This window comes from Pholis gunnellus, assembly GCF_910591455.1.
Source record: "Pholis gunnellus genome assembly, chromosome: 13".
Taxonomy (NCBI): Eukaryota; Metazoa; Chordata; class Actinopteri; order Perciformes; family Pholidae; genus Pholis; species Pholis gunnellus.
This window is the reverse complement of record NC_136540.1, coordinates 8,392,128-8,419,897: the sequence shown is the minus strand read 5'-3', so window position 1 is coordinate 8,419,897 and position 27,770 is coordinate 8,392,128. Positions and strand designations below refer to the sequence as shown.

The window sequence follows — 27,770 nt, the reverse complement described above, 5'->3', positions numbered from 1 at the left end:
TACAATCATTTGAATTAAATCCACTTGGAATTACAATCACAAATATTATTGGATAACATTTAACACATTATATTAATCAACATTAATTATTTAAGATGAACATCATTTAGAACTATTACGAGCTTGTTATGTATCCGTGGTCAGTAGTAGTTTAAGGTTGATAGATGTTCTACCACTAGGCATTAGCCTACATTTAATTTTTTTAAACCTATCTGAATATTTCTGTATATGGCGGCTCAATTAGAGGATGCACAGCCCTGTTCACAATCAACTAATTAGTAGGCGACTGTTTAAATCCCAGCTGGAAGAACTTGGACCGGTTTCACGGCTCCAGGATGGAGGGGTTCCTGTCCACGTTTCCACCGTACAACGCGTGCGCTCTACCGGCTCCGGACAACAGCGGCTGGGGGAAGAGAGAGGGCCGCTTCATGATCCCCAATGGCCTGAACTACCTGGAGCTCTGCAAGGCCATCCTGTGCCAGGTCAACCACCCCAGCGTGCCCCCTCTACTCAAGAGAGCCAACACCAAAGAGTGCGGCGTGCAAGTAAACGCCAAAGTGGATAAAATCGTGCAGTGCTCGCTGGGTCCCAAGACGCTGTTCTGCGCGGAGGGCGACCAAAACGGGCCCTCGAAGTCGCCTAAGGGCCCGGAGCCGATCACGCCGGACGGGAAGGCGCTCTACAACACGCCGCCGCTCAGCAAGCTGCGCTTCCTGAGGCCCGTTTCCATCTACTCGCCGATGTTTGACCGACGGATCTTCAAGAAGACACTCGAGGACGACGGGAGAGAAGCTGAAGCCGCCGAACAAGCGGAGTCTGGGAAGGAGGATGAGACGGATCACAGCGGGGAGGACACGGCGCGGGACTTGAAGACAACTCTCCACAGGTCTTTGAAGGGGTCCAACTTTCAGGTGGGTTTCTAAAACCTAAGATCAAGTCTTCCCCAAACGTCATTCTACACATAGACCAAGAAATGCTGCGGTAATTTGATAAAATATATGAAACGTACAGCAATGAAACAATTAAGGTCTTAAAATTGGATTTGATACAAGGACCCTCTTCAGGACATACAGTGCACAATATGAGCTAATAAAGACTCACCTTAAGTACCCTAATGTTGGTTCATTCTGTGCTTTAGAAAAGATAAGTGGCACAAGGTAAGGCTTCTTTTTATAGCACCTTTCAATGAGGCAATTCAAAGTGATTTAAATAAGACAAAAAAGGCATTAAGTCAAGATATAAAAGAAACAAGCCAATACGAAATTAAAGGGGAAAAAAAGGAGCTCAAAATGATAAACATTTACCAAAAAGAACTGAATACGTGGAAGAATAAAAATTGCAGTGCAAGAAATGAATGAATTAAAGGCAAAGTCACAAAGCAGTTGATGGACAAAGTGCCACCTTTTTCCCAGTTTGTGATTGAGCCTTGGTTGTGACTCTGGATGTTTTGGACTTTCATTCAATATGAATTTGTCTTTATTTCAGTTCCTGGAGCAGAGGTATGGCTTTTTCCACTGCAAGAAGTGCAACATCCGGTGGGAGAGTGCTTATGTGTGGTGCATCTCTGGAACCAGCAAAGTAAGTGGTTTATTGTTCACTGCACACATTTATGTTTGGCAAAATCTGCATTCTAAATAATAATGCCGATTTTTAAATATTGTTTTTGTGCGTCAGGTTTACTACAAGCAGCTCTGCCGGAAGTGTCAGGTGGGCTTTAACCCCTACAGAGTGGAGTCCATCATCTGCAAGGTACATTTACTTTGTGGCTCCACAAGCAATGTGAATCAAGTCTTAAGTTTCTTAAAACATGAGCATCAGGGGGTCAGAAGCATCCTCCTGCTCTTTTGTTGCTACTAACTGACTCCTCCCCTCTGCCTCAGGGCTGCTCTCAGACGAGCTGCAGCTGTGAGAAGAAGCAGAGGCACATTAACATGAAGAGGCCTCACCGCCAGGACCTTTGCTGTCGCTGCAAGGGCACGAGGCTGTCCTGCGACGTCACCTACAGCTTCAAATACATCGTCTGAACGGCCCTGCGTGCTCGCTCTGGCCTGGACACCCTGAGGATGTCGCGGATGGAAGTTGCTTCCACTAACAGACGGAAGAGAGATCTGTGTATTCTCCTGTCAGCGAGTAGATGAATCTCTGTCTTGGTTTGTTAGTTTGAAGCAACTTCTCAAAAGAGTTACCTTTTTGTTTCCCTTCATCAATCCTGGAGCTTAAACTTAAATATGAAAACTATTTTTGTAAAAAAAAAAAGAAATAAAATTTATGAAATAAAGAAATTGCATGTCAGAAGTTGAGGAATTATTCTAGATTATATTGCACTCATTCATTTAAAACCTCGGCGCGATCTTTTTCTAGCTCTAAAAGCCCAGTTTGACTTGAATGCACATGTGTTCAGCAGTGTGAAGAGACGGTATGTTGCATGTGCAATCTAAAAAGGTTTTAAGTGAAATGCAGAAGAAATAACTTGATATGTCTTTTACTTTGACAGACTTGTACAGAGCATCAACTCAAAAACAACTTCACAAAGGCTGTAAAAGTATTTACAAGGTGGAAAAAAACAAACTACAGTCTTGATCTAAAAAGCTTTAAAAATGTGCAATTTCTTGTTTGGCATGCACACACACACACGCGTTCTCCCACACACAGGAAAGAAAAAAAACATACCCGCATGAGCTTAAAGCTCCCTTTTGTACCTCATACAAACATATCTTTCAGATAAAATATGATTTTTGTTAATAAATATGTCAAACACTCCATACAGTACACCGAAGAGTCATGCATGGCAGTTTGATTTGAGGGAACAAACATCAATATAAAATCTAAGTCAAATGAGTGATTCATAGCTGATCAGATATAAACAGGGCCATTTGTACAGTAAAGGGAGGGGCAAACGAGGGAGTCACAAAAAAGGGCAGACGACAGGAAGTGTTGGACTTCAGTAGTAGCACAGGGTTTCGTTTTGAACGCCAACGATGAGCGCTGAATGTCAGCGTTTCCCCTACGTGTAAGGTAACTACAAAGCACACACACAAACATATGCTACAATAGTTGTGTGCCCATAACTATTAATAGTATACAGACGGAGAGACAATGTTTTGAGTGTGTACATGCACCATCCTCCTAGCATGTGAACACAAGGTCAACGCGTTACAGAGAGAAATATACAGTGTGTGTGTACGCCCGCTAATGATGCTACAACTTGCCACAGAGGAGTGCACGGATAATGGCATGATTAGTGTACCAATGTTTACAACAGTAGTCGGGAGACGAGCTGGTTCACTGATACAGAATATAAACGGAGCGAGGGCAGCACGAGGAGGTACGCTGGAGTATTCTGCTTCTGCTCTTTGTCGAATCAGTCTTTCAGTCGGTCTGGAGAGGTCAGACTTTGAGGGAGCGAAAGGGACACTAGTACAGTGGAAAGCATTCATCTGGGTCATGCATTGCACAATTTCCTCCAAAAGGAGTTCTCAAAACAGTGGACGCAACAGGAGAGAGAAGTTATTCTAGCTTTTGGCTTCTCCTCCTCAGTGAAAGCCTTTTTACTCACAGTAACAAAAAAAAAAACAACCTTTCTGTAACATCTTTTTAAAAACTATACCAAAATTCCATTTAGTGCAATAGCGAAACCTCTACCAGTGATGTCACGGGTAGTTTCCTCACCGTCTCTGGCAATACTAACAGCAAACTACGTCCTTTTTCACGGAGGCAGTCGATCAAGTTCAATCAGTTCCATCGAGTTAGAACTCGGAGCTAACAGCCTTCGCAGGTCCTCGGGTGCAGAGTAGATTTGGTGCTGAACGACGGCCCTAAAGCAGGACTCAATCTCACAACATGTAGCCGTAGCGAAGTATCAGGTCGTCTTAATCAGCAGGCAGCAGTCTGATCCCATTGTGTCTGGGACATGATGCAATGTTCTTAAAGTGTAAAATCTGAAAGTATCTCTGGGATGTCATCTTCTCCTTTTCCGATATAAAGATCTGACGGTTGCTCGTAGTTGGTTTCTTTCAGTCTGAGCTCTTTAGGTCCTCTGGCACGTCTCAGGTCTGGACGTCTGACGGTTCAGCATTCAGGAGCCCCCCTACATTCAGTAGGGGCAGGGCGGCGTGCCCAACCTTCCCAAGGTAGCGAGATAAGGGCGTAGCAGCTCCACCGAGGGAACAGCAGCAACCCCATGCCGCAGCCTCTCCTAGGCCGGTGGGGCAGGGAGGAGGGGGAGGAGGAGGGGGAGGGAGAAGGGATGAAGATGGGGCGGGGCCATGGGTTAACACTGTGTCATGGCCCGGGTCGACAACTGGGGACGGACTTGAGTGTTTGTATGGAGAGCGGGGGAAATGGGGGAGATGTGAACCCGGAGGGGGGTCTGGAGATGCGCTTGTGTCCGAGTGTGTGAGCAAGGTGGGCTCTGAGGCCACAGTCGGGAGCATGCTAGATGTACGCGATGATATCAGGTGTTTGCTTCTGTGTATATGCAACAGTGGTGAACTGTGTGATGAACCACCTCTGAAAGGATAGTAAAGCTTAGTGTTCTCGTCGAGATCACTCCTCCTTGGCTCTTGTGTGTGCGGCATTGTAAAACTCGGTTGGCCTGGTGCGTTTGAGCAGCTATGCGACGAGAACAAGTCTGGGGGTTCGGGAAAATCAAATGATGAGGTATCAGAGTCTACGGTGGATGAGGAGAGCAGAGAAATGTTCGGGTCGTGATCTAAATATGGTTCTGGTGTCGGGCCGGACTGTAGGCAGGTATCTGTCTGTTGCTGTGCAGCCGGGGCAGCAGATACAAAGGAGGAGGCAGGGGCCAGGTGTGCGGGTGCTGGGCCTCCTCTGTGAGAGCGGGCGGAGATGAGAAGGGATGGGGAGATGGTTTTGGAAGCGTCAACGGTTGCAGGGACGGGGGAGGCAAGGGTGGGGAAGGAGGGGGCGGGGGGCTCCTGAGCTCCTGTCAGAGGCTTGTCCCGGAGGCGCTGGAGTCGGGGAGGTAGGTTGTGACGACCCGGTAACCCTGGGCGCGGCGGATCATGTCGCGGATCTCCCCGTTGAGCTCCAGCAGCTTGGAGCAGATCAGGCTGAGGTCCTGGCGAGAACCGACCAGGGCAATGGTGCCCGTCTGGCCCAGCGTCTGGTGGCGGAAGTAGACATTGAGCAGTGTCTGGACCTCGCTCTCTGAGCTGCCACCGAACACGCTGCTGGGCCACTGCCTCCTGCAAGCGAGATAAAAAAAAAAAAAAAAGATCTGTCATCTGGCAACCGTCATCTAGTGTAAGACTTTTGGGAGAATTGCTACGGACCTGCACTCCTGGATGTAGCGCACAGCTTTGGTGAACTCGTGGTTCTTAAGGCACTCCAGTATGGCCTGCACCGCTGCCTCCGAGGTGGGGAAGCTGGGCACAACCATGGCTGCCACCTGGGTGGCGTGGGATCGAGTGTGGGCCAAGTGTTTGTGTTCCAGGTCGCTGGCCACAGCCGCCTCCGCCACCTGCAGGCTGGTCTTCAGATCAGTGAGCTCTCGAGACATGTTCAGAAGCTGGGACGTGGGAAGGAAACAGAAGGAATGTTTATATCATTTGATATCAAGGTTCACTGTAGGAGCCAGAAAAACAAGCTTTGTCTCCTCTGTGAAGGCTGGCATGTAGTGTCCTACTTTGTTGGATCTTTCGTATGATTATTTTGATGTCGCCGTGGGTGCCAATGGACAGAAACACATTTTTTTTTTAGCATCATTTGTATGGGGTTTATTGTGTTTTTGTTTGGTTTACAGCCAGAGAGCCTCTGCCTTGGTGTTTTTTCCATCCTGAACAGTGTATAGACGATAAATGATGTCTTTGTGAGCTATGATTTGGCTCACCTCAGGCACAGAGCTGACAGCATGGACTTGACCAATGAGCGAGCAGTAGGACTGGAACAGTAGGAGAAGCTGGAAATGCAGCTTGTAGAGCTTCTGACAAAGCTCCAATTGCTAGAAGACATGAAAGAAGAAAACGTGTCAGTTTCATCATTAGCGGAGAACATGCAGACACACAAAACACCACCTATACACACAGGCATGCAAACACAACTAGCGGATTGTCTTGTGCAAAGTAAATTAAGCAGTTAATCAAGAGGTAGTGAAGTGAAGAAACTTGTAAGAGAACTTACTGCAAGAGACTCCATTTGCTAGACAGCGAGAGAGCATGTTAGGACATCAGAGTAAGGTGAGAGGAAGACAAAGCATCAATCAAACACATGCACAGCCAAGTGTAAACTATGACAGTTAGCTAACAAGAATTAGTCAACAATGTGTAAAACCCAGCAGCATTTAGTGGCTGGGGGGGAAAAAAAAGAAAAGAAACGAGATAACACACTGCAAACATGCAAAGAGAGCAGAAATCTCAGTGTGACGAAGAGAAATAGAATTACACAGATGCTGAAGTTACCCATATGTTGAGCGTGTTTGCCGGTAAACCGTAGATTACTTGTAAACGAGTTGCCTGTACCTTCTCCTCTGAGTCTTCAGGCTGGCAGGTAACCACACTGTCACCGGGGCACCTGGGAAATGTGTCCTTACAGTTCCTCAGCCACTGAAAAAAAAGAGATAGTGAATATTTTGGTAGTTCATCACACATTTACATGAAAAAGCAAAACCGATGTATAAATAACGTGAGGTTACCGATACAGCAGCGTCCTCTCTGGTGTTGTACGTGTCCAGGTACTCCTGCAGCTCCAGCGCACTGAACTTCATTTTTTCAAGGAGGCCATATGACATGATCTGGAAAGATCAACAAATGAGTTCAGTGCACAAATTCAACGCAAATCCCATTTCCCGCTGTTTACAGACCACCATTTGCTGATCCAACCAGCAGGCTGTTGTCACGGTCTAGTCCATCATGTCTGCAGTACTCACTGTGTCAGCGTCAATGTAGATTGTGGGGCAATCTGAGCATGTGGTCAGCATCTGTGACGACCTGAGGAACTTTGAGCCAATGCCCCTTAAGCCCTCCCCAAGGTAAGTGGCAACGTCAGTGGTCAGGAGGCAGAATTTTCCCTGGATGTTCTGGGAAAGAAAGAGAGTTTGATGAATGGTTGTACAGTTGCACATACATGCATGCTAATTCTACTGGACTTGAGAGTTTGCTTGAAGAGAAAAAAAAAGAGCATCAAGGTTACTAACAGGGACAGAAATATGCATGAATTAATAATTCCATTTAATCCTTCCCGTGATTTACCGTAAAGAGAGACGAGAAGACTTGAAAAGTGTGGACGGCACAGGATCCATCCGAGTCGGTCACCAGCTGGTTGATGTGAAAACGCCACGCCTCCTCTGCATCGTCACACACTGTGGGCTGGAAGGCTGCCAAGATGGCGGAGAAAAATGGAGAGGGGGGAGGAGGAAAACCGAGGTCTTCCAAGTCATCTACATCATCACGTAAGCTGTCGCCATGGAAATGGGAAAGATGTGGGGGTACAAAGAAAAAAGGTTTTGATACCTTCCCCCCAAAAAGGTTTTCTATCAAAATCAAGTGCCCAGCAACCTCATGGAATTCTATGAGTTGGATAATGAGACTGCCTCCGTTTAAGCAGTATTTGGCTAACGGATTGTACAGGTTACAGGGGGCATCGCGAGGGCCAGGATTAATAGAATTCATTAAATAGGAACTATTTAAGACGATTATTTAATATTAGAGAAAATACCTGGAAGATCAGGACAATAAATGCCAAACACAAACTGCGGCAACAAAGAAAAACAATGTACTGAATCTTACTCACAGCGATATAACATGTACAGCTTGTAGGGGTTGAAACATACAACCTAATATTACCCACATATATCATTTTCATTTAGTGATTTAGTCACTTACACAAGATTTTTAAAAGTCTATTTTAATGAAGCCTTTTCATTATTTTGAAAGGAGGGGGGGGGTTGGGGGTGCATATATGAAAATGCAAATGAAACTTGGGATGTCTGAGAAAAGTATTTACATCACCCTTCGTTGTGAATAACAGCATGTAATAAATGACCTAATCTGTCCCAATGCTATATGCGCAAGCATTCTGGTTGTGACAGATTAGAATCAGTGCTTAGGCTGCAGCTTAACCGAGGTTTAGTCCCAATGTCAGTCAATCTGCCCGGCTGATAAAAAGTTCCAGTGAAACAATACTCCATATTGTTTCCTGTTCTTTTACTCCTGTCTGTCACATTCACCTGGGCAGACAGTTGGGGTCTAGAAAGTCCAGCGGTGGTTGGCAGTAGTCTGCGTTGAGGCTGTGGTCCAAAGTGGGCAGATGATCCAGACGCTGCCCCGGCAACTCCAGGGTGAGACTCTCGCCGCAGTCCGAGCCGTGAGGGAGCTCGTTGGCGCTCAGCGACAGTTCGTCATCCTGGGCCTGAGTGTCTTCATCCTCGCCACACACCCTCCCCTGAAGGAGACAAACGTGTTATATTTTAAAGGGGATAACACATGCATCACGAGTACATATGTTTATGTATTTTAGTCCTCACATGTAGGCTCCCGTGAAAATCGTGGAGTGCTCCCTGTCCCGGTGTGGAAGCATTGAGGGATTGTGGGTCGGCAGATGAAATGTCGTAAGAGGTAGATAGAGAATCAGTGTGATTGGTTTCCTCCGATGGAGAAGGGTTCGTCTGAAACAGGAAGGCAAACAAGGGATGTCTATAATTTTGATCGACTTATTCTGGTCATTGCAATAACAGACAATGACGTTTTTTCAGGCTTCAGTGGATGTTAATGTGGCATTGATCCAACAGTTAAAGCTACGCACAAGCTGAGAGTGAGAGAGGCTCTGGCTGGTTGAAGACTCCTCTTCCTCCGAGGACTCGTCTGAATCGTGGGGGTCCTCGTGACCCAGACTGGGGGTGCTGCCCGAGTGCTGGCTCTCCTCCAACAGGTCACCCAGCTCTGTGCTGTCCAGAGAGCGCCGACGCACGCCCCAATTAAAGTTATCGACGGTCTCGCCCTGGATAAAACATGCACAAAGACATTGGGAGACAAGGGCAGAGGCGATGGGAGCAGTGAGTTTCGCTGCTGTGACGAGAACATTGTCATGAAAACATGAATAGTTGCCGTCTAAGAGCGCCCAGGTGACAAGCAAAAGCTGCGAAATGTTATTCATGGCATGAAAAATATGCTGGAAAGGCTGTCTGCATTCAATATAGCCACGATCTAATTTATCTCCATTATGACAAATAGCAATAAGGTCAGAAATGTAGTTCTGCAACAAAGCTGTGAGAGCAAAATGAAGCACAATTATCCCGCAACACCACAGCGCCCGATTAAAGCTAATGTAAGTGCTCAGTGTGAGAGACCTTACCTGGAGCTCCTAGGCAGCGAGGGGAAGAGAGAGAGACACAGAGTTAGACATAGAGAGAGACAAGGAGGAGGGACAGAGAAATACATTTCAAATGTATTGATGTTAAAGAAAAGACAGACGGATAAAATGAAACACGCATCAAAGGTAAAAGGGAAAGGAAAAAGACAGAGACTTTACTATCTACAGTTAAAATCAAGTGACGTACGTTTAGCACTCACAGGGACTCAAAGTGTGTCTGTCAAATATAAATCTCACCTCTCCGTCCTCCAGCTCCACATCCAGGAAGTCAAAGTCTCGGAAAACCCTGAACTGCTGCTCGCTGGCGGTGTCGTCTAGCGTGTCCTCTCTGGTTCCGCCCTCCTCTGACGACACACCACTCTCCCGTATCTCCATCATGTCCAAGTCGCCACACGATGAGAAGATCACCTGACGAGAAGGAACCAAAAAAGGTATTTAAAAACAACTTCCTTATGAAGTGAATACATATCTGGAAGGATATATTCATTTACCGGTATTCTATAAGGAAGGAAGAATTATTATCCTTACGAAGATGAATAATTCCAAAAGATCTACAGAGAACACAATTTCCTCTAAAACAAAAGACACGTCCGCCCTTTTGTAGATGTTTGTACACTGTAAACAAGTCGACAGTACAGGTTTTGTGAACAAGACATGGGAGGCGGCTTACAGATGGGTTCTTGGTGAGTCCGACTTCTTGTCCACAAAGAGACAAAACATTCACCAGCTTCTCTCTGGTTCTTTTCTGTATGAAGGAGATAGACAGAAAGAAATAAAAGACTATAAATCAAAGAGGGAAAAGACAGAAACTCTTCTCTTTCTTAGGTTGTTTATTGTTAACTGCCTCAGATGTTTAAACATCACTAAATCAGTTGAGCCCAGGGTTTCCATGAATTCAGCATTTAGCAGTACATATATACAAAGTCTAGCATGGTTTTGCTTCTATTAAACTAAGGCAAGCATGTGCAGAGAAAAAATAATCAAATAAGGTAGGGTGTGAGTCAATATGTCATTGGATGTACAGTAACAAGTAGTGGCAATTCTTTTTGCAGTTTTACAATTTGAAAATATTAAGCAGCATTGAGATGCCACATCCAAACACAAACAGTTAGAGTTACGCAAAGAAATGTACACAAACCGCGACAGAGCTGGAAATGCTGATGTGGCGATACCTTAATGAAAGTGTCTAACGCTACCTGAGAGGACTGTGGTCGCCTCCAGCTGACGGGCACCAGGATAGTGTTGGAGTTGGACCCAGAGGAGGTGGAGGAGGTGCTCCGCGTTACAGCCATGGCTCTGGCCTTTCCCTCTCTACCCCCTGAACCCTGAAGCTCGTCGAACCGACGCCCAATCACTGGAGTCTGTAAAGAAAACAGCGAAGGGGGGACCTTATGGAAATGCTTGAGTGGTTTGAATCTCACAAACACATTTGACACGTAGTCCTCTTTTTTTCCTCTGACATTTTTGTAGGTTCCTTCACCTCAGAGATGTCAAAGGTGAAGTCCAGTGTCTTCCCAGGCAGAGCCTTGGCTGAACCGTCCCACACCCTGCTGACCTCCAGGTTGGACAGGTCGCCCTGCGAGTGGCCGTACACCGGATGAACTAGGCTGGCAGAGCGCGACACCACCAGCTTCAAGATGTTTAAGGCATCCTTCCAGTGCACCGTCTATGGAACCACAAACACAGTGTAGAGTATATAAAAGAGACAGCAGTGCACACTTCATATCACACAATGAAACACAGAGAAGTAGTGGAAAAAGGATTTGGCTAACACAAAGTACTGTAAGGACTGTGTTACCTGAACAAACTTCTCAATGGTCTTGGTGACGTCACCGTTGAACAGTTTTACTTGTACAGCAGTCAGGTCCATGTGGCTGAGCAGGCAGTAAATGATCTGGAGGAGAGACTGTTGCATGCTGGGAAGGCCCTTATCCAGCAGCTGAGAGATGAAAAGAGACATTTAGTGAGTGACAAAAGCATGCAACCACTAAATTCATCTTGCTCAGCAGCAACAACAGGCGTATTGGTCAATGCAGATTACTGAAAAAGATCACTTGGTAGTTGTCCTTACTTCACAAACGGCGACACTTTCCACCAAAACAACACACTAAACTTTGAGGTATGTAATGCATATTTATCAGCACTTGCCTCAGCCATATAGGTGACCATGTTGAGTGTGATTTCGGAGAAAGCTTCATGGAGGTATCGGCAAACCACACTGACCCAGGAGAAAGGGTCCCGTGTGTAAGAACGTGTCTTATAGAGCGTCATCACATGGGCCAAATGGGACAGCTTTGTGTTCTTCTCCATTAAACACACCTGAGAGAGGGGAAAGGGAGAGCTTGTACTTATCCTTTCTGTGCATGTTTATTCCCCAGGCCTTTTTTAGACAAACGTGCTTCAACACTTTAACAAAGCCTAATACAAGACAAAGCAAAGAGTGAAGAATTGCATCGTACCTGTGCGATCCTCTCAGCGCTCTCCTTACAAAACTGAGTTGGATGGCCAAAGTGCTGCACCAGGTGCGGCAGCAGACACAGCACATTCAGAGGGAAACCTGCACGGGGGGGGAGAAGAGGTTGAACTTCCAACACCACCCATTTGTTTTTAGCTAATAAAATAATACAGGATGAAGATCACCGTGAACCCCAGTACGTACCTATAGACTGAGAGCTGTCGACAACGGGCACGCGGGAGACTGGCGTGAGCTGGCAGAAGAGCTGTAAGGTGAGGTCAGAGGTGGCCTGGGAGGTAAAACCTTTCAACAAAAGCTGCTGAATCCCAGAGAACCCGCTCCACCTCAGCTGAGCCTGCAGCTTCTCGAGGCGTTCGCGGTTTTCGGCTCGGTCTAAGGGCACCTGGGAAAAGAGTTTTTTTTTGTTTTAAGTGAAACTGGAAGTTGATATTATTATTTAGTTTCCTCCTGGCAATTTTGTAGCCCTGCTAGTAAGAGTACGAGGTTCTTAGGACATTGCTTGCACACTTCTGCTTTTTCATCTCATCTACCTTTGACAGCAACTTGTGGACGAGACGTAGTGACATCTGATATTCAAACTCAAAGTCTGACTCCATGAGGGCCACCGCCACCCAGAAGACCGTGGCCAGTATTGTTGAGGGATGGGAAACATGGGCGGGATCCGATAGAACGCTGGGATCGATGCGATTGGTTGACGATGTGCAGGACCCGGGGGTCCTTCCCATTCGGGCGAGGCCATGACTGTTGCAGGCCTGTAGATTGAAAGTTAAAGAGAACACTGAATTACTAGTCTGCTCCAGCATTAAGGTGTCACACTAAACAGCAATCTTCCTTTCTTGCCTGTATGCGGTCCAGAGTTGCACTGCGGGGAGGATCGCTCAACTGGTGCCCGCACTCGCCAAACTTCTTGGGGACCGAGTAGGAGCGCTGGTGGCGTTGTGACGACAGACCGACAAATCCCGGGCCGGGGAAGTTCAGCTGACCTGTGCTCTTTCTGTTCATAAGTTTTTCACTAGTCACGAAGTCTGGTGAGGATGTCCTGTGAATCAAACACGGTAAAAATGAATGTACCCGAATATGGTTACATATGTTGAGGATGGTGTCCTTGTGTCGCAGCATAAAGGCTGGCTGAACTTAACATTTTCCACTCATAAAGAGCAAAGGCCTACCTGGTTAGAGCTGCCATAAGGTCACTGTTTTTCAGACACTCTGCGAGATTCACCACCACTGACTCCAGAGTCAACAGCACCTCCATCACATAGCCCTGAAACACACCAGCATGCATTCTCATTTACAGATAAAAGAGGGTGTTAAGTGCAGTCGTGGCTCTTTCATATACCGCCATTAACCCGACAATCCCTCGCTCTAGCTCACCTGCACTTCGTCTCCGTGCTCTCCCACCACCTCAACGAGGCGCGAGACCAGGTCGGAGACAGCGTGGTTGTTGATTGGCTGTTTGAGGGCTCTGAAGATCTGGAAAGAGCGGCCGGCATAGTGACGCGAGGAGCTGCACAGAGCCGTCTGCAAAGCCACATCGCTCAGCTGATGCTCCAGGTGGAAGTCTGTGTAAATAGATGGGTACAAAGACACGTAAAGACACACACACATGCAGGTTTGTTAGTAGATATTGTTGAGAATATTAGCAGACTCTATTTGCTCATTTTGTGCCAATGTGATTTTGCATTAAGTGTAGTAGATTGCCTCATGGAACACAGAAGAGGGATTCAAACAAATCCATCTGGAAATGGAATACGGATTTTCAGAAATGCTACATGTGAGCCCTGATATTTCGGTTATTTAGTGAAAGACATTTTAACATTAACGTGAGCCGTTTCTCACCTGACTTTGACTCCTTAAAGACAGAGACGACGTGGCGTAGGAAGTTGGAGAGCTGCTCCGTGCTCTTGGAGTTGGGGTTCTTTGGCGTGATGTCCTCGTGCACCCACAGCGGCCCAAACGCTCTGAGCAACAACAACACAGTACTCCAGGCACTGTATACCCACCACCAGTAGCACCACATACACGTTACACAAGCACTTAAGTATGTGCAGAGTGCACACGGAGTGCACTACAGTGAGACACACATTGCTAAGACGGCTGCTGGAACATTTGTACGGCAAACGTCTAGAATTGCACAAGACGTCACTGTAGGCGTGCGTACCTGGTGGTGAGGAACTCGATGAGTTTGTTCGTCTTCTCGTCGGTTTCATTGGGCGTATCCTCCAGGTCCTCCAGGTCATCGGGTGTTATGAGGGGCAGATTTCCAACACTGCCTGCAGTGCTGCCGCCGCCAAGACTGGCAGAGGACGAGTTGGAGGTGGAGCTGAGGCCGGAGTCCGCCACCGGAGAAGCCTGCCACTCTCGCAGGAAGTCAGGTACATCTAAGTGAACACGATGATAGAGGATACAGAGTATGCTATTAATATATTGCCCTGCAGCTTTATCATATTGTTATATAAACTAATCAAACAATCAATTCTATACACCAGTAAATATCTCTTAGGATTAATAAATGTGTGTTTTCTACTTACGCGACTGCTGGTACTCTGTGTGGTAGCTGGACTTAATGGTGAGGGTCTTGTTGTCACTTATCTCTCTCGTCAGCATCAGAACTGAAGCTATTACCTGGAAACACAAAAGGGAAGATTCTTCAGTGGCTGGTAAAAAATCATTTTTGACCGAAAAACTTTCCATTGCCACTTTATGCAACAGGCTAAAATAGCATCATGACAACAAATGTGAGGATCCCACTCTGACCTGGAAGTTGTTGTTGCAGGAGAGAGCAATGAGGAGGTGGAGAAGGAGACGTTTACTGTGTTCATAGACCTCTGGTCTGTAGTGGTCCAGACCTGCCAATAGAAAACACATCCAGTAAGACAACCACGTGATTAATATACTATAACAGACAGGTACAGATACATACAAAGTATTAATCAGCTTGTATACATGCTGATATTTATCTGCACATCTGTCTCACTGTAAATACTAATTTTAATTCTTCGGAATTCATTATTTCTAAGGATAAAACATACCAAGAGAATTGAAATATTGCTAGGCACTGTTACTGTGTCCAGATATGTTGGCGTACAGTTTCTTAAAGGGCCAGCTGTATTAGAGCCTGTTGTGCTTCATTGTTTGCTATGACAACATTTCTCCCAACACACTGCCGGTATTAATGCATGAAACATCACAAGATGATTTCTTAGACATCGTCATGCACACAGTCGCACGATAACTGTCGTGTGTCACTATGATGAATATCCATAATAACAGTACAGCTGACAGGGGAGGTATGCGTCTACGTGTCTTAGAGAGAAATGCAGGCCCAGGGGAATGTGTCTGCGATGGTGACTCAAGAGAACGGTCTGTCCTGTGATGCATGGAGATAAATCCTCACACTATCACGTCATGATCTTGTTGGACGTCACAGAAAATGCCTAGACACCTCAAAGTTATTCTTTGTGTGTCTTTGTTTGTTCCAAGTCCCTTTTAAGTCCACCTCATACATGCATGGCATTTAGGCTGTTTTCCTTTACCTCCTTCTTCTTATTTTTTTTTTCAAGATGAAACACCTAATGGCTGGACTTGTACCAAGAGAAAGATAGATCGTATCTGAGTTATGTGTATGTGTGTGTGTGTGTGTGTGTGTGTGTGTGTGTTGTGTACGCCTACCCAAGAAGAGGGCATGTAGTAGCAGGGGCAGGTGTAAAGCCCAGTCTTCTCTCACGCTGTGGTCCACCACCATTTCTGTCATGAAGATCACTGCAATGTTGCACCTGAAAACCAACACACACACAACAGATCCAGTGAGTGCACAAAATTGCAACAATGCGTAGAATAGAATAAAGGTTCAATGGGTAGTTATTTTGTCCTTCAATCAAATTATGGCTGCAACTAATTACTATTTTCATAATCGATTAATCGTTTTGCTCTATAACATTCAAGGTAGTGTCTTCAGGTTGGTTGTTGAGCAGTCTGAACCAGTGATCTTTCTTTAAACAATGACTTAAATCAAAACATTTTCTGTAGATGGACTAGTCAAGTCTATTATTGACGAGGCTTCTCTCTAACAATAATTAACATGACAAACTGCACGTACAGAAACTGTATTTGCCTGAAAGAAAAATCCCTGCACTAGTGTAATAAACCAAGCCTGGAACTCCTCTTCAGTAATGACTTTTGAGGTGTTGAGAGAGATGGAGGCGATAGGTTCGTAAATTCCTTCCAATATTCATTCTCTGCATAGCAGAGACAGAGCAGGCGGGCTGGCAGGCTTTCTTTCTGTGCTGGGGTTTATCAGACCATCTGTGAGAGTAGGTGTAACTAGTCTGTGTGACAAAATACCTTTCTTTGCCGAGTCTGCTGAAAGTAACATTGCTGTTTTCTGAGTGGATTGTCTGTTCAGTGTGCGTCCATGTTTGTTTGTGTATACCTATGCAGTGGTCCTCTGGGTGTGATGGTTTCCGGGAGGTAGTCAACCAGAGGAGCCCAGCAGCCCCCGTTAATAGGCATGGGTAACGGCTGAGGATGGTTGGTTTCCAGAACACCCAGTATCCAACCAGCATACGGTGGGAGTGGGTCGGCTACAAAAACAGACCGATCACAATATTCAGTTAACTATAACATATATGTCATAAACACACGGCTCTCTCCCTTTTAACTTTAATGATATCTATTCACAATGCGTTGACCATGGACCCTCAAGCACAAAAAAGTTCTCTCACAGGAAACATCAGAGCAGTGACAAACAGGTGATGTGACAGGTCACTTACACAAAGCAGCTCATTCAAAACGTGTGGAATTCCAAACATGAGCTAAGTCACAGTCAAGTCACGACAAAGTGGTTCTTCAGCATGTTTGCAGCTGTTGGCACTTTGAAGTTACTACGACCCTATACTAATACAATAGTTTATTTTGTAAACTAAACATACTCAGTTTTGAAATGTATTCGTTTATTATTTGGCTTAAATGTTAAGACATTTTGGGAAATATGCTTATTCGGCAGCCAGCAGAGACTACAGGAACATATGGTCCCAGTCAAGAAATATTTTGACACATAACCTAAGGGACATCTGTTAATGTTTCAGCAGGAAATCCAGAATGTATTTCCAAAAGAGCTGAACCTTTTTAAAAATAAAAGCATATGTACTGAGGAAGCTATTTTCCTCTTTAAGTGCTTGACAACATAACAATACAATACCTAATTGTCATGGTTAAGCGTGAAATAACTATCTCATCAAACACTGGCCTGATGAAAGACGTGACAGGTCCGGCTTCTGAAAAATGGCCCCACCCTTGTGCTATGCTGGCTACAGCTCTGCTTGGTCACATGAGTACGACCAGCAGCAGAGTCACGTCTGGACGCATCCCAACACAGACGCTTGCTAAAGATAGACTGGGCACCGTCAGTGTGTGGTTGAGGTTAAATCTGTGTATCTGTGTCAAAGGGGACAGTGGTGGGCCTTGGTTTGTGTCCAAACAACAGGTTTTATATACAACTACAACATAAACAACACACATTTAATGGAGTGAATAAGACACACACACATGTTTTAGCAGAAGTGGTGAACGTTATGGACGGACAGGAAGAATCCAAGTCCTGAAGCTCTTTCCAAATAACAGACAGCTGTGAGTCCCCTTGGGCTGTGTGTGTGTGTGTGTGTGTGTGTGTGTGTGTGTGTGTGTGTGTGTGTGTGTGTGTGTGTGTGTGTGTGTGTGTGAGTACACATTATTGAAATAAAGCTAGTTTGTACATTCATTCTCACGAGAACCAAGACAACTTACTCTTTTCATCCTCGTAGGAGCCCCCGGAGCTGTTGCTGTAGCGAGACTCCAGTCTGTTGTGAGCCCTGGCCATGCTGAGGCAAACGCATGACATTAAAAGTTCAAAATACAGAATTAGTCTTATCTCGTGACTGAAAAGTGTGAAAGTCTTTATTTAATTGAACTGCATAACTGCACTCATTATGATGCTGACATGTTTGGCATATTTGATCTACTGGCACAAGACTCTTGAGAGACCGTTGAATGTATTTAAATATAATGTATGAATTCTTACCGCTCTTCACTCTCTCTGACCAGCTTATTCTCATCCGTGTCTGTCAGGTTCTCCTGGCCAGCCACCACAGTGTTACTGCTGGACGTGGTGCCTGAAAATAACACATTTCAGAGATATAATCTTCAGAAATACAGTCAATCATCCGTCACATAAAAAGCTGTCAAGTTCAAACTGAAAGTCGAGGTTGAGATGAGACTATGACGGGACCGTCTCCTCTCACCCGTCTGTGAGGTGGAGCCTTTGTTGCTGGCAGCAAAGCGATAGAATGGAGGGTTGTCACAGTGCAACACCACAGGGTTGACTGGGTCCGTCTGTTGCAGCTCAAACAGGAGCTCCTCCATCGTCTGGATGGTGTTGTTGCGACACAGGTAGATAACCACCTTCTTTATCTAAAACGGATACAAACACACGGTATTTTTATGAGAGTTTTAACAGGGGGCACACCAGCTCAATTTCACATGGGGCTGTCATCAGCAGCGTGTTGGTGTGTACAGACTGCACTTACGAAAGGCAACAGTGTGGTATCACTGCTGACTCCACACAGGCTGATGAGGAACTGCAGGGTGATCCGCAGGTTGTTGCTCCACCTCTCGTTGGACACCAGAGCGTTCCAGGCATTCTCAATCTCTGGGCCAGGAACCTCGTCTCCGTACTGATAATGTGAAGAGTTGAAAAAGTTGAAAGGCAGGAGATTTCACTGGAAAAGGCGGAGTCATTTCACAAACAAGCCCAAACATGGCCTCGTACCTTAGCAGTCATGAACATGAGGTTATTGAGCACCAGCGATGTCGCCTGTAAGGAGCCCCAGCCGTTGCCTCTCAGACTGGGGGACATGCCCTGCCCCTGACCGCGTGGTTCTTCCTCTGGTGTGCAGGGGCTTGAGGCTGGGGGTAGGAGCCCCGTGTCCACCAGCTCAATGTTACTGAGCCAGGGTAGCAGGTAGGATAACATTATCTGTCTGCCGTTGGAGTGGGTGGTTGAGAAACGCTGGCTCACCTCTGGACGGGCAAAAGAAAATGTCAGAGGAAAGAAATGTTAGAAGTGCCTTGAGCGTTCTTTAAAATGTGTTCAATAACAGCAGAGAGACATTGGGAGCATATGTAACAGCTATCTCAGGAAGTATACTGGCCTCTTGGGGGTTTTGAATGTGAGAGTTTAAAAAGATTGTGCCGTTTGGCTTTAGGATATAATGGGGACCCTACATGCAAACAGTCAGCATATCTCACTGTAACGTACACGTTCACCCTGAAAACATGTACCTGAGAAAAGAGGCAGAGTGAGCTCGGGGTACATGCTGGCCAGCTGGATGGAGAGTTGAGACAGGTTGACGCTGTACAGCGGAGGCAGAGGACCGTGTGTTCCGTACAAAATATTCCCAGGCTTCTGCTCCACCATTCGCTTCGAGTACGCACACAGCTTAGACTCCAGCACCTGCAGACATATTGTTTATCTTTTACTGTGATAATGCATTGCAGGTTTTGGTTTGATGCTTGTGCTCGCCTGTCCCACCGCTTTAACACCCTTTGTGTATGTGTGTATGTACCTGCATCAGCTGCATTGAGATCTCATATATTTCCCTGCTGGTGTCTGAGGCCTTGAACAACACCAGATTGAGCAAGGTCACGAGATCACATGGGTAATTCCTGGCAAAGTGAGGAGGAAATAGTTATTAGTTGCTGGTTACTAACTCAATGGATGTAGACTACCTAGCCTCCTACATGGGGGGGGCGTAACAGGCAGATTCTAACGAAGGTAACAAACGCATGATTCCCCACCTGTTGCCGCAGACAGTGGCGATGGCCTTGAAGCAACCAGATGCTAGCTGGTAAGACCCAGTGAAGCAGCGGTCCACGGCCCAGTTGAACAGATTGATCTGGTCTGGGTTTAGTTCTAAGAGCAGGATGACCACCTCACACCCCAGACGGTGCACCTACGACAAACACATGTTATTATGTAGAGGTAATAATCCACAGACAAAGGAAATGACACAAAAGGCTTCGACTTAGACTTGAATAATAACAAGTTGGGTTAAGCTAAATAGCTTCAATCTAAATCATACTTTTTACGGTGTAATGAAAAAAAATCCAACAACACATAGAAAGCTCCTGTGCGACAAGTTAAAGGCAACAGTGGACCTACCCGCAGGTCATGGCAGGCCAAGATGTTGTCAAGCCATTTGTAGAGATAGCCGTCAGTAGAGAGACCCACATTGTCAAACACGGGACCGCAACACAGAACTGCTGACATGGCCTAAGAGACAAAAAGTTAAATTGAGTTAGTGTTAAAGTTTCTGTCAGCAAAGGACAGAATAGCTCCTGTAGTGCAGCAGGGTCTGGGACGTTTGGGTATCGGTACCTTGAGAGCGCAGTACTGGTAGCGAGTGATCTGGTGGTTGCGGTCGCTGTACCGATCGAGGGGAGTGAACATGACGCTGAAGGGTCCAGCCCATTGGCTGAAGAGGATGAAGAGATGGTGTCTCAGAGACTGTTGAGGGAAGAGAAAGCGCCTGTGGTGGACTGCAAAGATGTAAGGGTGAGAGAGAGAGAGAGACATGAAGGGTCAAAATAGAAGACAAATGAAAATGCTGATAGATTACAAATGTATTTTTAAGTCTGACTAGAACTTAGCTTGTCAAAACACTGCAGAAGCCAATATATTACATCATAAAAAAGTAATATAGTGATTTACCAGGAACACACTGGATGAGATTAGCCACCATCCCGCTGAAATGGGCTCTGATATCTTTAAGCACGTCCATCTCCTTCTCATTCTCAGCCTCCAGGAGCATCCGGGTCAGATCCACATACTCAAGGAACAAGGCACCCAGGGCCAGCGAGTCACGCTCCAGTGCTCCATTAGTGCTGCAGGGGAGGAGAAGATAAGTTTACAGGTGCATCGGCAGGCAAGAAACTATGCTCTAGATAAAAGGTGTGTGCTACCTGTCACTGATAACAGCTGCATTAGCCAGCAGTTCAAAGATCCTCAGCAGCTGCAGCCTGAGAAGATCCCTCCTCTCTCTGCGCCGCTTGTTCTGAAAGCACAGACCATTTTCCATTTACTGCTAAATGTGTGTCAATATATGCGTGTTGTTTTGTGTATACCGGATTCTGAACTTACAGAGACTGAACATCAGTGTCAGCTTTCATAAATAATTAGACATTATTGACCTATGGAAAGCATCTCTAATAGCTATAAGCATACACTATGTACAAGTACAACATAAAAGACAACTTCTAAACTCTTATTACATTTCATCTTATCACAATTTTCTGTTTGATATCAATAAAGTTAATCTGATCCTCTCTCAGTGCGGTCGGTGTGTTTCTCTCTCGCTGTGTTTGTGTGTTACCTCGGGCCGACGTTCCAGCGCTTCCTTCATCAGTGGATGGAGTTCTTCCACTAGCTCCCTATAAACAGGACCAGAGAGGGCAAAAATCAATTGATTGCTTCATTGCTAAAAGGAGAGTGATCAAATCATCCTTCCTTGTCGATGGAGGACGGCCTGATTTAAGCAAACAGAATGGTTTGTAACAGATATCTATCTTGTCCTAAACACCACTAATCCTCATACAGTCATGTTAGACAAATTCGTCTGGGGAGGCCTTAATCCCTTTGACAACAATGAGCGCCCTTTTGGAAAACATTTTAGACTATAAATAGATGATCTCGTTAAAAATGAAATACCTCCCACACACAATGGAACCGTTGAGATACATCTCTATCCCTCTAAAGACACACCTTTTTCTTTTCCTTTCTGAATGTCAAAGAGGAATGCAGCTCAGTTATGAAGAGCATGTAAGGACAGATGGGATTCAGTAATAAAAGAAGGAAGCGTGAAAGGACTTATGTAAGAGAAAAAGGTCAAATCTAGCACATCATCCATTTTCTGTTGTGATCTGTCTACTGGCATTCCCTCCATTCAGGCTTTGTGTGTTTATTGTTATTAACAGTTTATGATTGTTGAACATCTGAGCATTACATCAGAAATGTGTTTTACAAACTATTTGACATCTTAGAAGGTAAAACAACATCTAGCACTGATGAGAATGATGCAATCTTTGTTGTGTATCGTCGCTGCACATTTCTGAATGCTCCTGTTTCAGTACCTGAAGACCAGAGCGTTTGTGCATCCGAACCCGAGCACCAGAGACTCGGTGATCTCCAAACTCTCTGCTCTCATCAGCGGGACGAGCTGTTTCAAAAGCCAGGCTACCGAGGGAGTGCCTATCACCTGAGCAATGAAAAAGAAATACACAAACGTTGATCAGAAAACATTTACAACCTAAAAGTGATCCAAATTTACAACAAAACGTTAACTTTACTGACAAACGTCTCACGTGACGAGCAACTAACAACTCACGTGACTAGGAGGTCACAGGAGTCACGTGACAAAATGTCAACATTTACTTTTTGTTTTGCACCGAATGAACAGCAGCAGAAGTAATTAGCAGAATTATCTTTAACAACAATACAAGTTAATTGCAGGCCTCTTTTTCCTGACTGTCTGAGAAATTTCAAAGCTTTTTAGGACATGGAAATAATTTAAATAATCCCAACATTTCCAGCACAAACACCCACCTTGTTGTCATAGGTGACGCTGCCGTCGGGCGTGGTGGCCGTGATCTCCGGTGTGGAGGCTCTGAGGTGACCGGGGGACATGATGCTGGGCTTAGCCACACCTAGACACAGGATCAGGTAGTTACGCCACAGAGAGATGTAGCTGTCACTGGAGCCGGCCGTGCTGGTCTTCTTAGCGTTCACTGGACTGCTGCAGAAAGACAAAAAGGAGAAAAGGCAGGTGGTCAGATATGACATACACATGGATCATTTGTTGTATGACATATCATTCTATGGTCACAGACTGTTGTTAAAGCTATGATTTAATAATGCGTGTTCTCGTACTTGGGGTCAACCAGTGGCAGCAGCAGCTGTAGCCGTGTGAAGGCGTAGGGCCAGGCATATCCCAGGGCGGTGGGGCAGTGTTTGGGAAGGTGCTCCTGCCGCAAGAAGATGTGCAGACAGAGCACCCATGGGTCCTTCACACACTGGGCAAAGATCCAGACATGGCTGGGGCTCTTCACGTCGTAGGAGCTGCTCACCAGTCGAGCCGTCCACTCCACCAGCCACTGGAGGTCAACATGGTGGCTGAGGGGCAAGGTAGACTGAGGGAGGGGAGGGGAGGCGTTTAAGAATGATACACAGCAGCTGAGGAAGTCATTTGGAGGATTGTGATGTGAATAACTTATCTGATGTACTAATGTTACCGATACATGCTTCACATAAACACACGTACCGAGTCAGAGACAGCCACATGAACAAAGCTGTCCATTACAGCTGGGCTCAGCTGGTCCATGACCTCTATCATGGGTTTGTCATCGTCCTGGAGGGAGATTCATAGAATCAGCTATTTATATAACAGCGTCATAGGATGTGAAAAATACATGCGCCGTATATGCAGCGACAGAAATCTGCCACCAGCTGCGTGATACACGTTGGTAATATCTGTCAAAATGTCAGAGAAGCGTGTGAATTGTTCTGCACTGTGTTTGCTTGGTGACGATGTGAGCTTCCTGTACTCACGTCAGCGTGTCCCAGAGCTGTGAAGAGGCAGCGTATTTCTCTTAACACTCCGACAGCCAGCTTCCTCGTGCTGATCTGACACGAGCAGAGGAGCAGCAGGGCCAGGCCCTCGACCGCATGGAGCACTGAGCAGTGAGGGCTTCGCTCTGGCAGTCTGGGGCTGGACTGATGGAGAAGGAGGACAAAGAGGGAGAGTAAGTAAATAGTACAAATATTACGATCATCACTGTCATTTCAGTGACGAGCTACATCAGCGGACCAACGTATTTCAAAACAAGGAAACTGCAATCAACCAGTAATCTCTGAGATTTTGATGACGTGATGGGTGAACAAGTAACCAACTATGTCTGTAAACTAGTAGTTTTAAAGTACAAACCTCAACTCCACCGCGCGTCTTCCCCTGGAGCTGCAGCGCTAACCTCCACTGAGTGAGCAGCTGGAGAAGGAGCTTCACTGAGGCGTCCTGCAGACCCTGATGGGTGTCTTGAACCTGGAATCGTTACGAGAGGGACATTTATAGAAGGTTTATATCAATAAACCAAGCCGAAAATGGAACAGTTGCAAATGCAGGATTAATATCGTGTTGGTGAGGTAGCTGCATGTTTCTGCCAAGTTCAGATATACCTCGCGCAAAAGGAAATGTGTGTAACCAAACAGGACGTCCTCCCTCCAGTCGGAGAAATCGAGTAACAGGCTCTGCAGGGAATTCTGGGAAATAAGACGAAGCTCATCGTCCATGTGCACAGTAAGTCTGAGGGGATAGAGGAGAACACATGAACAGAGTTGAATGAACGAGATCTTGTTGTACAGAACGCCATTGAAAGAAAGAAAAACCATCGGGGTTCCAACACAAATAAGTATATATTTGTCTCTTAACTCACCGTGAGAGCAGGTCAATGAGCTCAGGTTTGGACATGGCATCAGGAAGGATACGAGGAATGGCAGCCACACATGTCCTGAACAGGTCGATTTTAGGCTTCCTTTCGCCACTGTCAAAGATAGAGGGGGATGTTTAGCACGCTTGCTTAAGTCAGGGAAAGTTATGTAACTCCAAATGCCGGTAGGTCAAAAAAAACAAAAAACACTGGACTTTGCAGTTACATACGTGATCATGTCCTCTGGTTCTTTGTTGAGCATCTGGACGCTGGTGAGCATCATACAACGACCCACCTCCTTGTCCAAGTGTCTCAGGATGTTGTCCAGAGCCTTCCGCACCTGGGAGTAGTACAAGGACATGCCTGTGTAGGACAGGAAGAGACAGTGCACGCAGTTAGAGGCTACATTCATATTACACTGTCTTGAATGCCTACGGACACACACACACACACACACACACCTATAAGTTTGGCTTCCTCTTCAGTAAGTGTCTTGCTGAGATAAGTCTTCTTCTTCTTCAGAGAGTTTCCAGAGGGCAGAGTGGCGCCTGTGTTGGGCATAGGAGGCTCTCCGTCCTTCTGTTGCAGAGCATCTGCAATCACCAGGAACGCCCGCAGACCGATGTTCATACGCTGGAACACAGATGCAGCACAGCAGAGAGAGTCTGTGTGTCAATAGCAATGGCACATTTGTGAGCGGGGACTGAGGTGGTGCTTACACTCTGACATGACAAATTCATATGCTGGAAGACACAACTGAATTTTTACTACTGTGTAAAAATATGTATTTGGGAAGATTATTTTATCAAAACATTCAATATATTCAGTTCATCTCAAAGGATTGTTGTTACTGACTACTACATGTACTATATGTAACAATTGTTTATTTTTTGTCATCTAAAAATCCTAATTGTAAATATTTGGGAATTATCCAAAACACACTCAGCGCATTGGTGATTGTTAATAATGTCTATACTGTGGTTAAAAGAGTACTCAGATGAAAACTGATGCATCAGAATCACAGTTGTCATCTTTTTTATTCCATGCATACTTCTTTGTCAAACCTTGGCCTAAATTTACAAAACCAGGTTGGTTGGAGATTCAGTAGCGTTATGCTAGTTGAGGCTAATGTAGCCTCGAGCCGCTAGCCTCAAGCTGAGAAGAAGAGATGGCCAAGAGGTCGGCTAAACTCACTTCTTTCTAATTCCTCCAGATATATTTAATTTTCAAACTCAATTGTCAGCACTTTGGGTAATTAATCGGAGATCTCCAAGCTCCCTCAGGAGAACTCCCCAAGACCTCTAAACAGACTTAAATGAGTAAAATCGGTTCCCCTTTTAAACTGAATTGATTCTAATGATTTATTTTGGTTCATATGACCAGAACCGTGTAATCACATTACATATGATCAACCTTAAGTGCATCTCTTTGCGACAGCTGAAGCATTTCCTATTCAGTGCTCCAACAGAGAACAGACCGTTCTTTACCTTCCTCGCTGACTGAGGACTACAAATAAAAAGTGGAATGCTCATCCTTGTAACGTGGCCCACGGGACACAGTGTTGATCTGTGTGCGATTGTGTGCACGTGATTGAATGTCTGTGCTCGCTCTCTTTACCTCTGGGTTGAGACTGAAGGCTTTGGCAGGTTTCCCGACACTCAGCAGATCAAATATGATCTCCTTCATGGCGAAGTCCAGTCTCTCCTGAACAGAAGGCAAACAAACTGGTGTTACAAGATTTCTTATTGTGGTGTGAGGCAGCAAGCCCATCGACTGTATGTCACCAACAGGACATTTTTACTGTTTAGAAAGAGAAATAAAAAATGGAAAAAGAGATGTAAGGCAACAAGGCAATGCATGGATACAATAAGTTATTTATCCGTATGTGTTATTTACAATAAATGTCATATATGCGGTTTGTATTTCTTATTGATAGCAGAGAAAGAAGCACAGAATCAATCTTGGACGTTGGCACATTGTTGGCTCCACACTTAACACAACAAGCGCCACCAGCTTTGTGTGTGAGAGTATGTGCAAGTGTGATACACACCTGTGCAATAAACTGGATAATCTTGACAAAAATATTCAACGGCATGTCTCTGGGCACGACGCTCCGACTACCTTTGGGGAACAGAGTGGAGGTGATGGACGTGAGACGACTGGGGGAGGAAGGAGAGACGAGAGAGAGAGGAGAGACAGACGGAGAGGGAGGGGAAAGTGTTGAGACATAAGTTGAATACCTCAGCAAAATCATAACGTGTTTAATGATAACGCACAACACCATAAAAGTGCCCTGCATTTGCTAAAACATCACAACTGTTACAGCACAAAAGAAGAAGCATAAACCTTTGTTCATAATAACTATAACAATATAGGTAACAATGGCATATTGATGCTAAACACTAAAGTTATATCTTACATCTTGTTGATAATAATTACGTCATGACCTGTGGCGGTTACCTCTGTGTTCCAGTGTTGCTCTCGCACTTTATTCGGATCATGTAGACCCACAGCAGGCGGTAGAGTGATTCTAGAGCCACGCGGGCCATCTTTGGATCTCTATTCTGCATTCGGACAAAGATTCATCGTGTTTCACCAGGTGCAGCATTTCACAGGGATTACTCTCAGCCAAACAGACAGGCATTCCTCATGTATTGTACCTCACTAAGGCTCGAGATCACAAACTGGTTTCCCAATCGACTCCATGCCAACTCTCAAGGTTTGATTCAAGAGATTGTCAGCGGACTAATGCTGTAATTGTACAATGAACCCTTTAACCCAGTGCACTATCGAAAAGAGCGACCGAGAGCAGATGAAGGAAACAACTTGCAAAATGCAGCGCACACGCTTTACAGCTCGCACTACTACCGTGTGAAAATGGCCAAGGCCGGGTTTAAGTGCAATCCACATGTTTACAGATGATGTCAGACTGATTGGTATCAGAGCATTGCAATGTGATGTGCCCGGAGCAGATCAGCTGTTGTTTGCGAAGAATTTGAAGAATTCTGCCGTGGAGTCGTCTTAAATGTAACGTGTAAATGTAATTTTAATTGTTTTTTAAATAGCCCTTTACTTTACACATGATTTACTTAACGCACTACATACACTGCTTTCAGAGCGTATATAGTGACGTTCATTGTGATCATAAATCAAAGTGTTAATGAACCCCCATCAATCACTATGTTCTTAAACGGCAGTGCTTCCCTCGGGGTAATACATACTGATGGTTGATTGTATAGTCGAAGAGGTATTATGTCGTGCTGGTGCAGCAGTGTGGAGTTCAGTGTTGTTTTGCATGCACTGTGTCAAAATCATTCTTCATTGGCAGATACTTATTGCACTGGCTGCATTGCTTCTGTGTGTGAATACGACACGCGCACTACTTGTGATCTATACAAATAAAGCCTACTATGGTAATTCTTGCATTTGCATGGTGCAGACAGGAAAGGCTGAC

The 27,770-nt window shown here is 45.4% G+C and overlaps 2 protein-coding genes across 2 annotated transcripts in view; one reads left to right on the top strand and one right to left on the bottom strand.

Moving 5' to 3' along the window:
* Nucleotides 1-323: 323 nt before the first annotated feature.
* On the top strand, nucleotides 324-2,024 carry zar1l (zygote arrest 1-like; the record flags this gene model as incomplete). Its single annotated transcript, XM_079171356.1, has 4 exons — nucleotides 324-911; nucleotides 1,486-1,578; nucleotides 1,675-1,749; nucleotides 1,881-2,024. Exons 1-4 carry the CDS (start codon nucleotides 336-338, stop codon nucleotides 2,022-2,024), a joined length of 888 nt encoding a protein of 295 aa, XP_079027482.1. The 5' UTR covers nucleotides 324-335.
* A 448-nt stretch (nucleotides 2,025-2,472) lies between these two features.
* Nucleotides 2,473-27,770, bottom strand: part of fryb (furry homolog b) — a 43,325-nt gene continuing 18,027 nt past the window's right edge. Inside the window, exons 12-65 of the mRNA XM_079171668.1 lie at nucleotides 26,777-26,880; nucleotides 26,367-26,475; nucleotides 25,934-26,020; nucleotides 24,778-24,949; nucleotides 24,547-24,679; nucleotides 24,323-24,430; nucleotides 24,066-24,192; nucleotides 23,818-23,931; nucleotides 23,442-23,606; nucleotides 23,155-23,241; nucleotides 22,764-23,023; nucleotides 22,440-22,629; nucleotides 21,968-22,092; nucleotides 21,211-21,268; nucleotides 20,801-20,892; nucleotides 20,550-20,722; nucleotides 20,217-20,377; nucleotides 20,001-20,111; nucleotides 19,637-19,791; nucleotides 19,405-19,504; nucleotides 19,121-19,292; nucleotides 18,609-18,859; nucleotides 18,367-18,513; nucleotides 18,082-18,250; nucleotides 17,862-17,952; nucleotides 17,588-17,661; nucleotides 16,236-16,386; nucleotides 15,476-15,579; nucleotides 14,561-14,652; nucleotides 14,335-14,428; nucleotides 13,965-14,184; nucleotides 13,643-13,764; nucleotides 13,178-13,365; nucleotides 12,973-13,067; nucleotides 12,644-12,842; nucleotides 12,334-12,555; nucleotides 11,987-12,185; nucleotides 11,787-11,884; nucleotides 11,476-11,646; nucleotides 11,126-11,266; nucleotides 10,808-10,993; nucleotides 10,524-10,688; nucleotides 9,998-10,072; nucleotides 9,565-9,735; nucleotides 8,761-8,955; nucleotides 8,483-8,623; nucleotides 8,186-8,400; nucleotides 7,209-7,413; nucleotides 6,887-7,036; nucleotides 6,653-6,751; nucleotides 6,480-6,563; nucleotides 5,852-5,962; nucleotides 5,295-5,530; nucleotides 2,473-5,207 (exon numbers count right to left, since the gene is read on the bottom strand). Coding sequence (XP_079027794.1) covers nucleotides 4,949-5,207; nucleotides 5,295-5,530; nucleotides 5,852-5,962; nucleotides 6,480-6,563; nucleotides 6,653-6,751; nucleotides 6,887-7,036; nucleotides 7,209-7,413; nucleotides 8,186-8,400; nucleotides 8,483-8,623; nucleotides 8,761-8,955; nucleotides 9,565-9,735; nucleotides 9,998-10,072; nucleotides 10,524-10,688; nucleotides 10,808-10,993; nucleotides 11,126-11,266; nucleotides 11,476-11,646; nucleotides 11,787-11,884; nucleotides 11,987-12,185; nucleotides 12,334-12,555; nucleotides 12,644-12,842; nucleotides 12,973-13,067; nucleotides 13,178-13,365; nucleotides 13,643-13,764; nucleotides 13,965-14,184; nucleotides 14,335-14,428; nucleotides 14,561-14,652; nucleotides 15,476-15,579; nucleotides 16,236-16,386; nucleotides 17,588-17,661; nucleotides 17,862-17,952; nucleotides 18,082-18,250; nucleotides 18,367-18,513; nucleotides 18,609-18,859; nucleotides 19,121-19,292; nucleotides 19,405-19,504; nucleotides 19,637-19,791; nucleotides 20,001-20,111; nucleotides 20,217-20,377; nucleotides 20,550-20,722; nucleotides 20,801-20,892; nucleotides 21,211-21,268; nucleotides 21,968-22,092; nucleotides 22,440-22,629; nucleotides 22,764-23,023; nucleotides 23,155-23,241; nucleotides 23,442-23,606; nucleotides 23,818-23,931; nucleotides 24,066-24,192; nucleotides 24,323-24,430; nucleotides 24,547-24,679; nucleotides 24,778-24,949; nucleotides 25,934-26,020; nucleotides 26,367-26,475; nucleotides 26,777-26,880 — 7,923 coding nt within the window. The 3' untranslated portion in view covers nucleotides 2,473-4,948. The remainder of the gene's footprint in view (nucleotides 5,208-5,294; nucleotides 5,531-5,851; nucleotides 5,963-6,479; nucleotides 6,564-6,652; nucleotides 6,752-6,886; nucleotides 7,037-7,208; nucleotides 7,414-8,185; nucleotides 8,401-8,482; nucleotides 8,624-8,760; nucleotides 8,956-9,564; nucleotides 9,736-9,997; nucleotides 10,073-10,523; nucleotides 10,689-10,807; nucleotides 10,994-11,125; nucleotides 11,267-11,475; nucleotides 11,647-11,786; nucleotides 11,885-11,986; nucleotides 12,186-12,333; nucleotides 12,556-12,643; nucleotides 12,843-12,972; nucleotides 13,068-13,177; nucleotides 13,366-13,642; nucleotides 13,765-13,964; nucleotides 14,185-14,334; nucleotides 14,429-14,560; nucleotides 14,653-15,475; nucleotides 15,580-16,235; nucleotides 16,387-17,587; nucleotides 17,662-17,861; nucleotides 17,953-18,081; nucleotides 18,251-18,366; nucleotides 18,514-18,608; nucleotides 18,860-19,120; nucleotides 19,293-19,404; nucleotides 19,505-19,636; nucleotides 19,792-20,000; nucleotides 20,112-20,216; nucleotides 20,378-20,549; nucleotides 20,723-20,800; nucleotides 20,893-21,210; nucleotides 21,269-21,967; nucleotides 22,093-22,439; nucleotides 22,630-22,763; nucleotides 23,024-23,154; nucleotides 23,242-23,441; nucleotides 23,607-23,817; nucleotides 23,932-24,065; nucleotides 24,193-24,322; nucleotides 24,431-24,546; nucleotides 24,680-24,777; nucleotides 24,950-25,933; nucleotides 26,021-26,366; nucleotides 26,476-26,776; nucleotides 26,881-27,770) is intronic.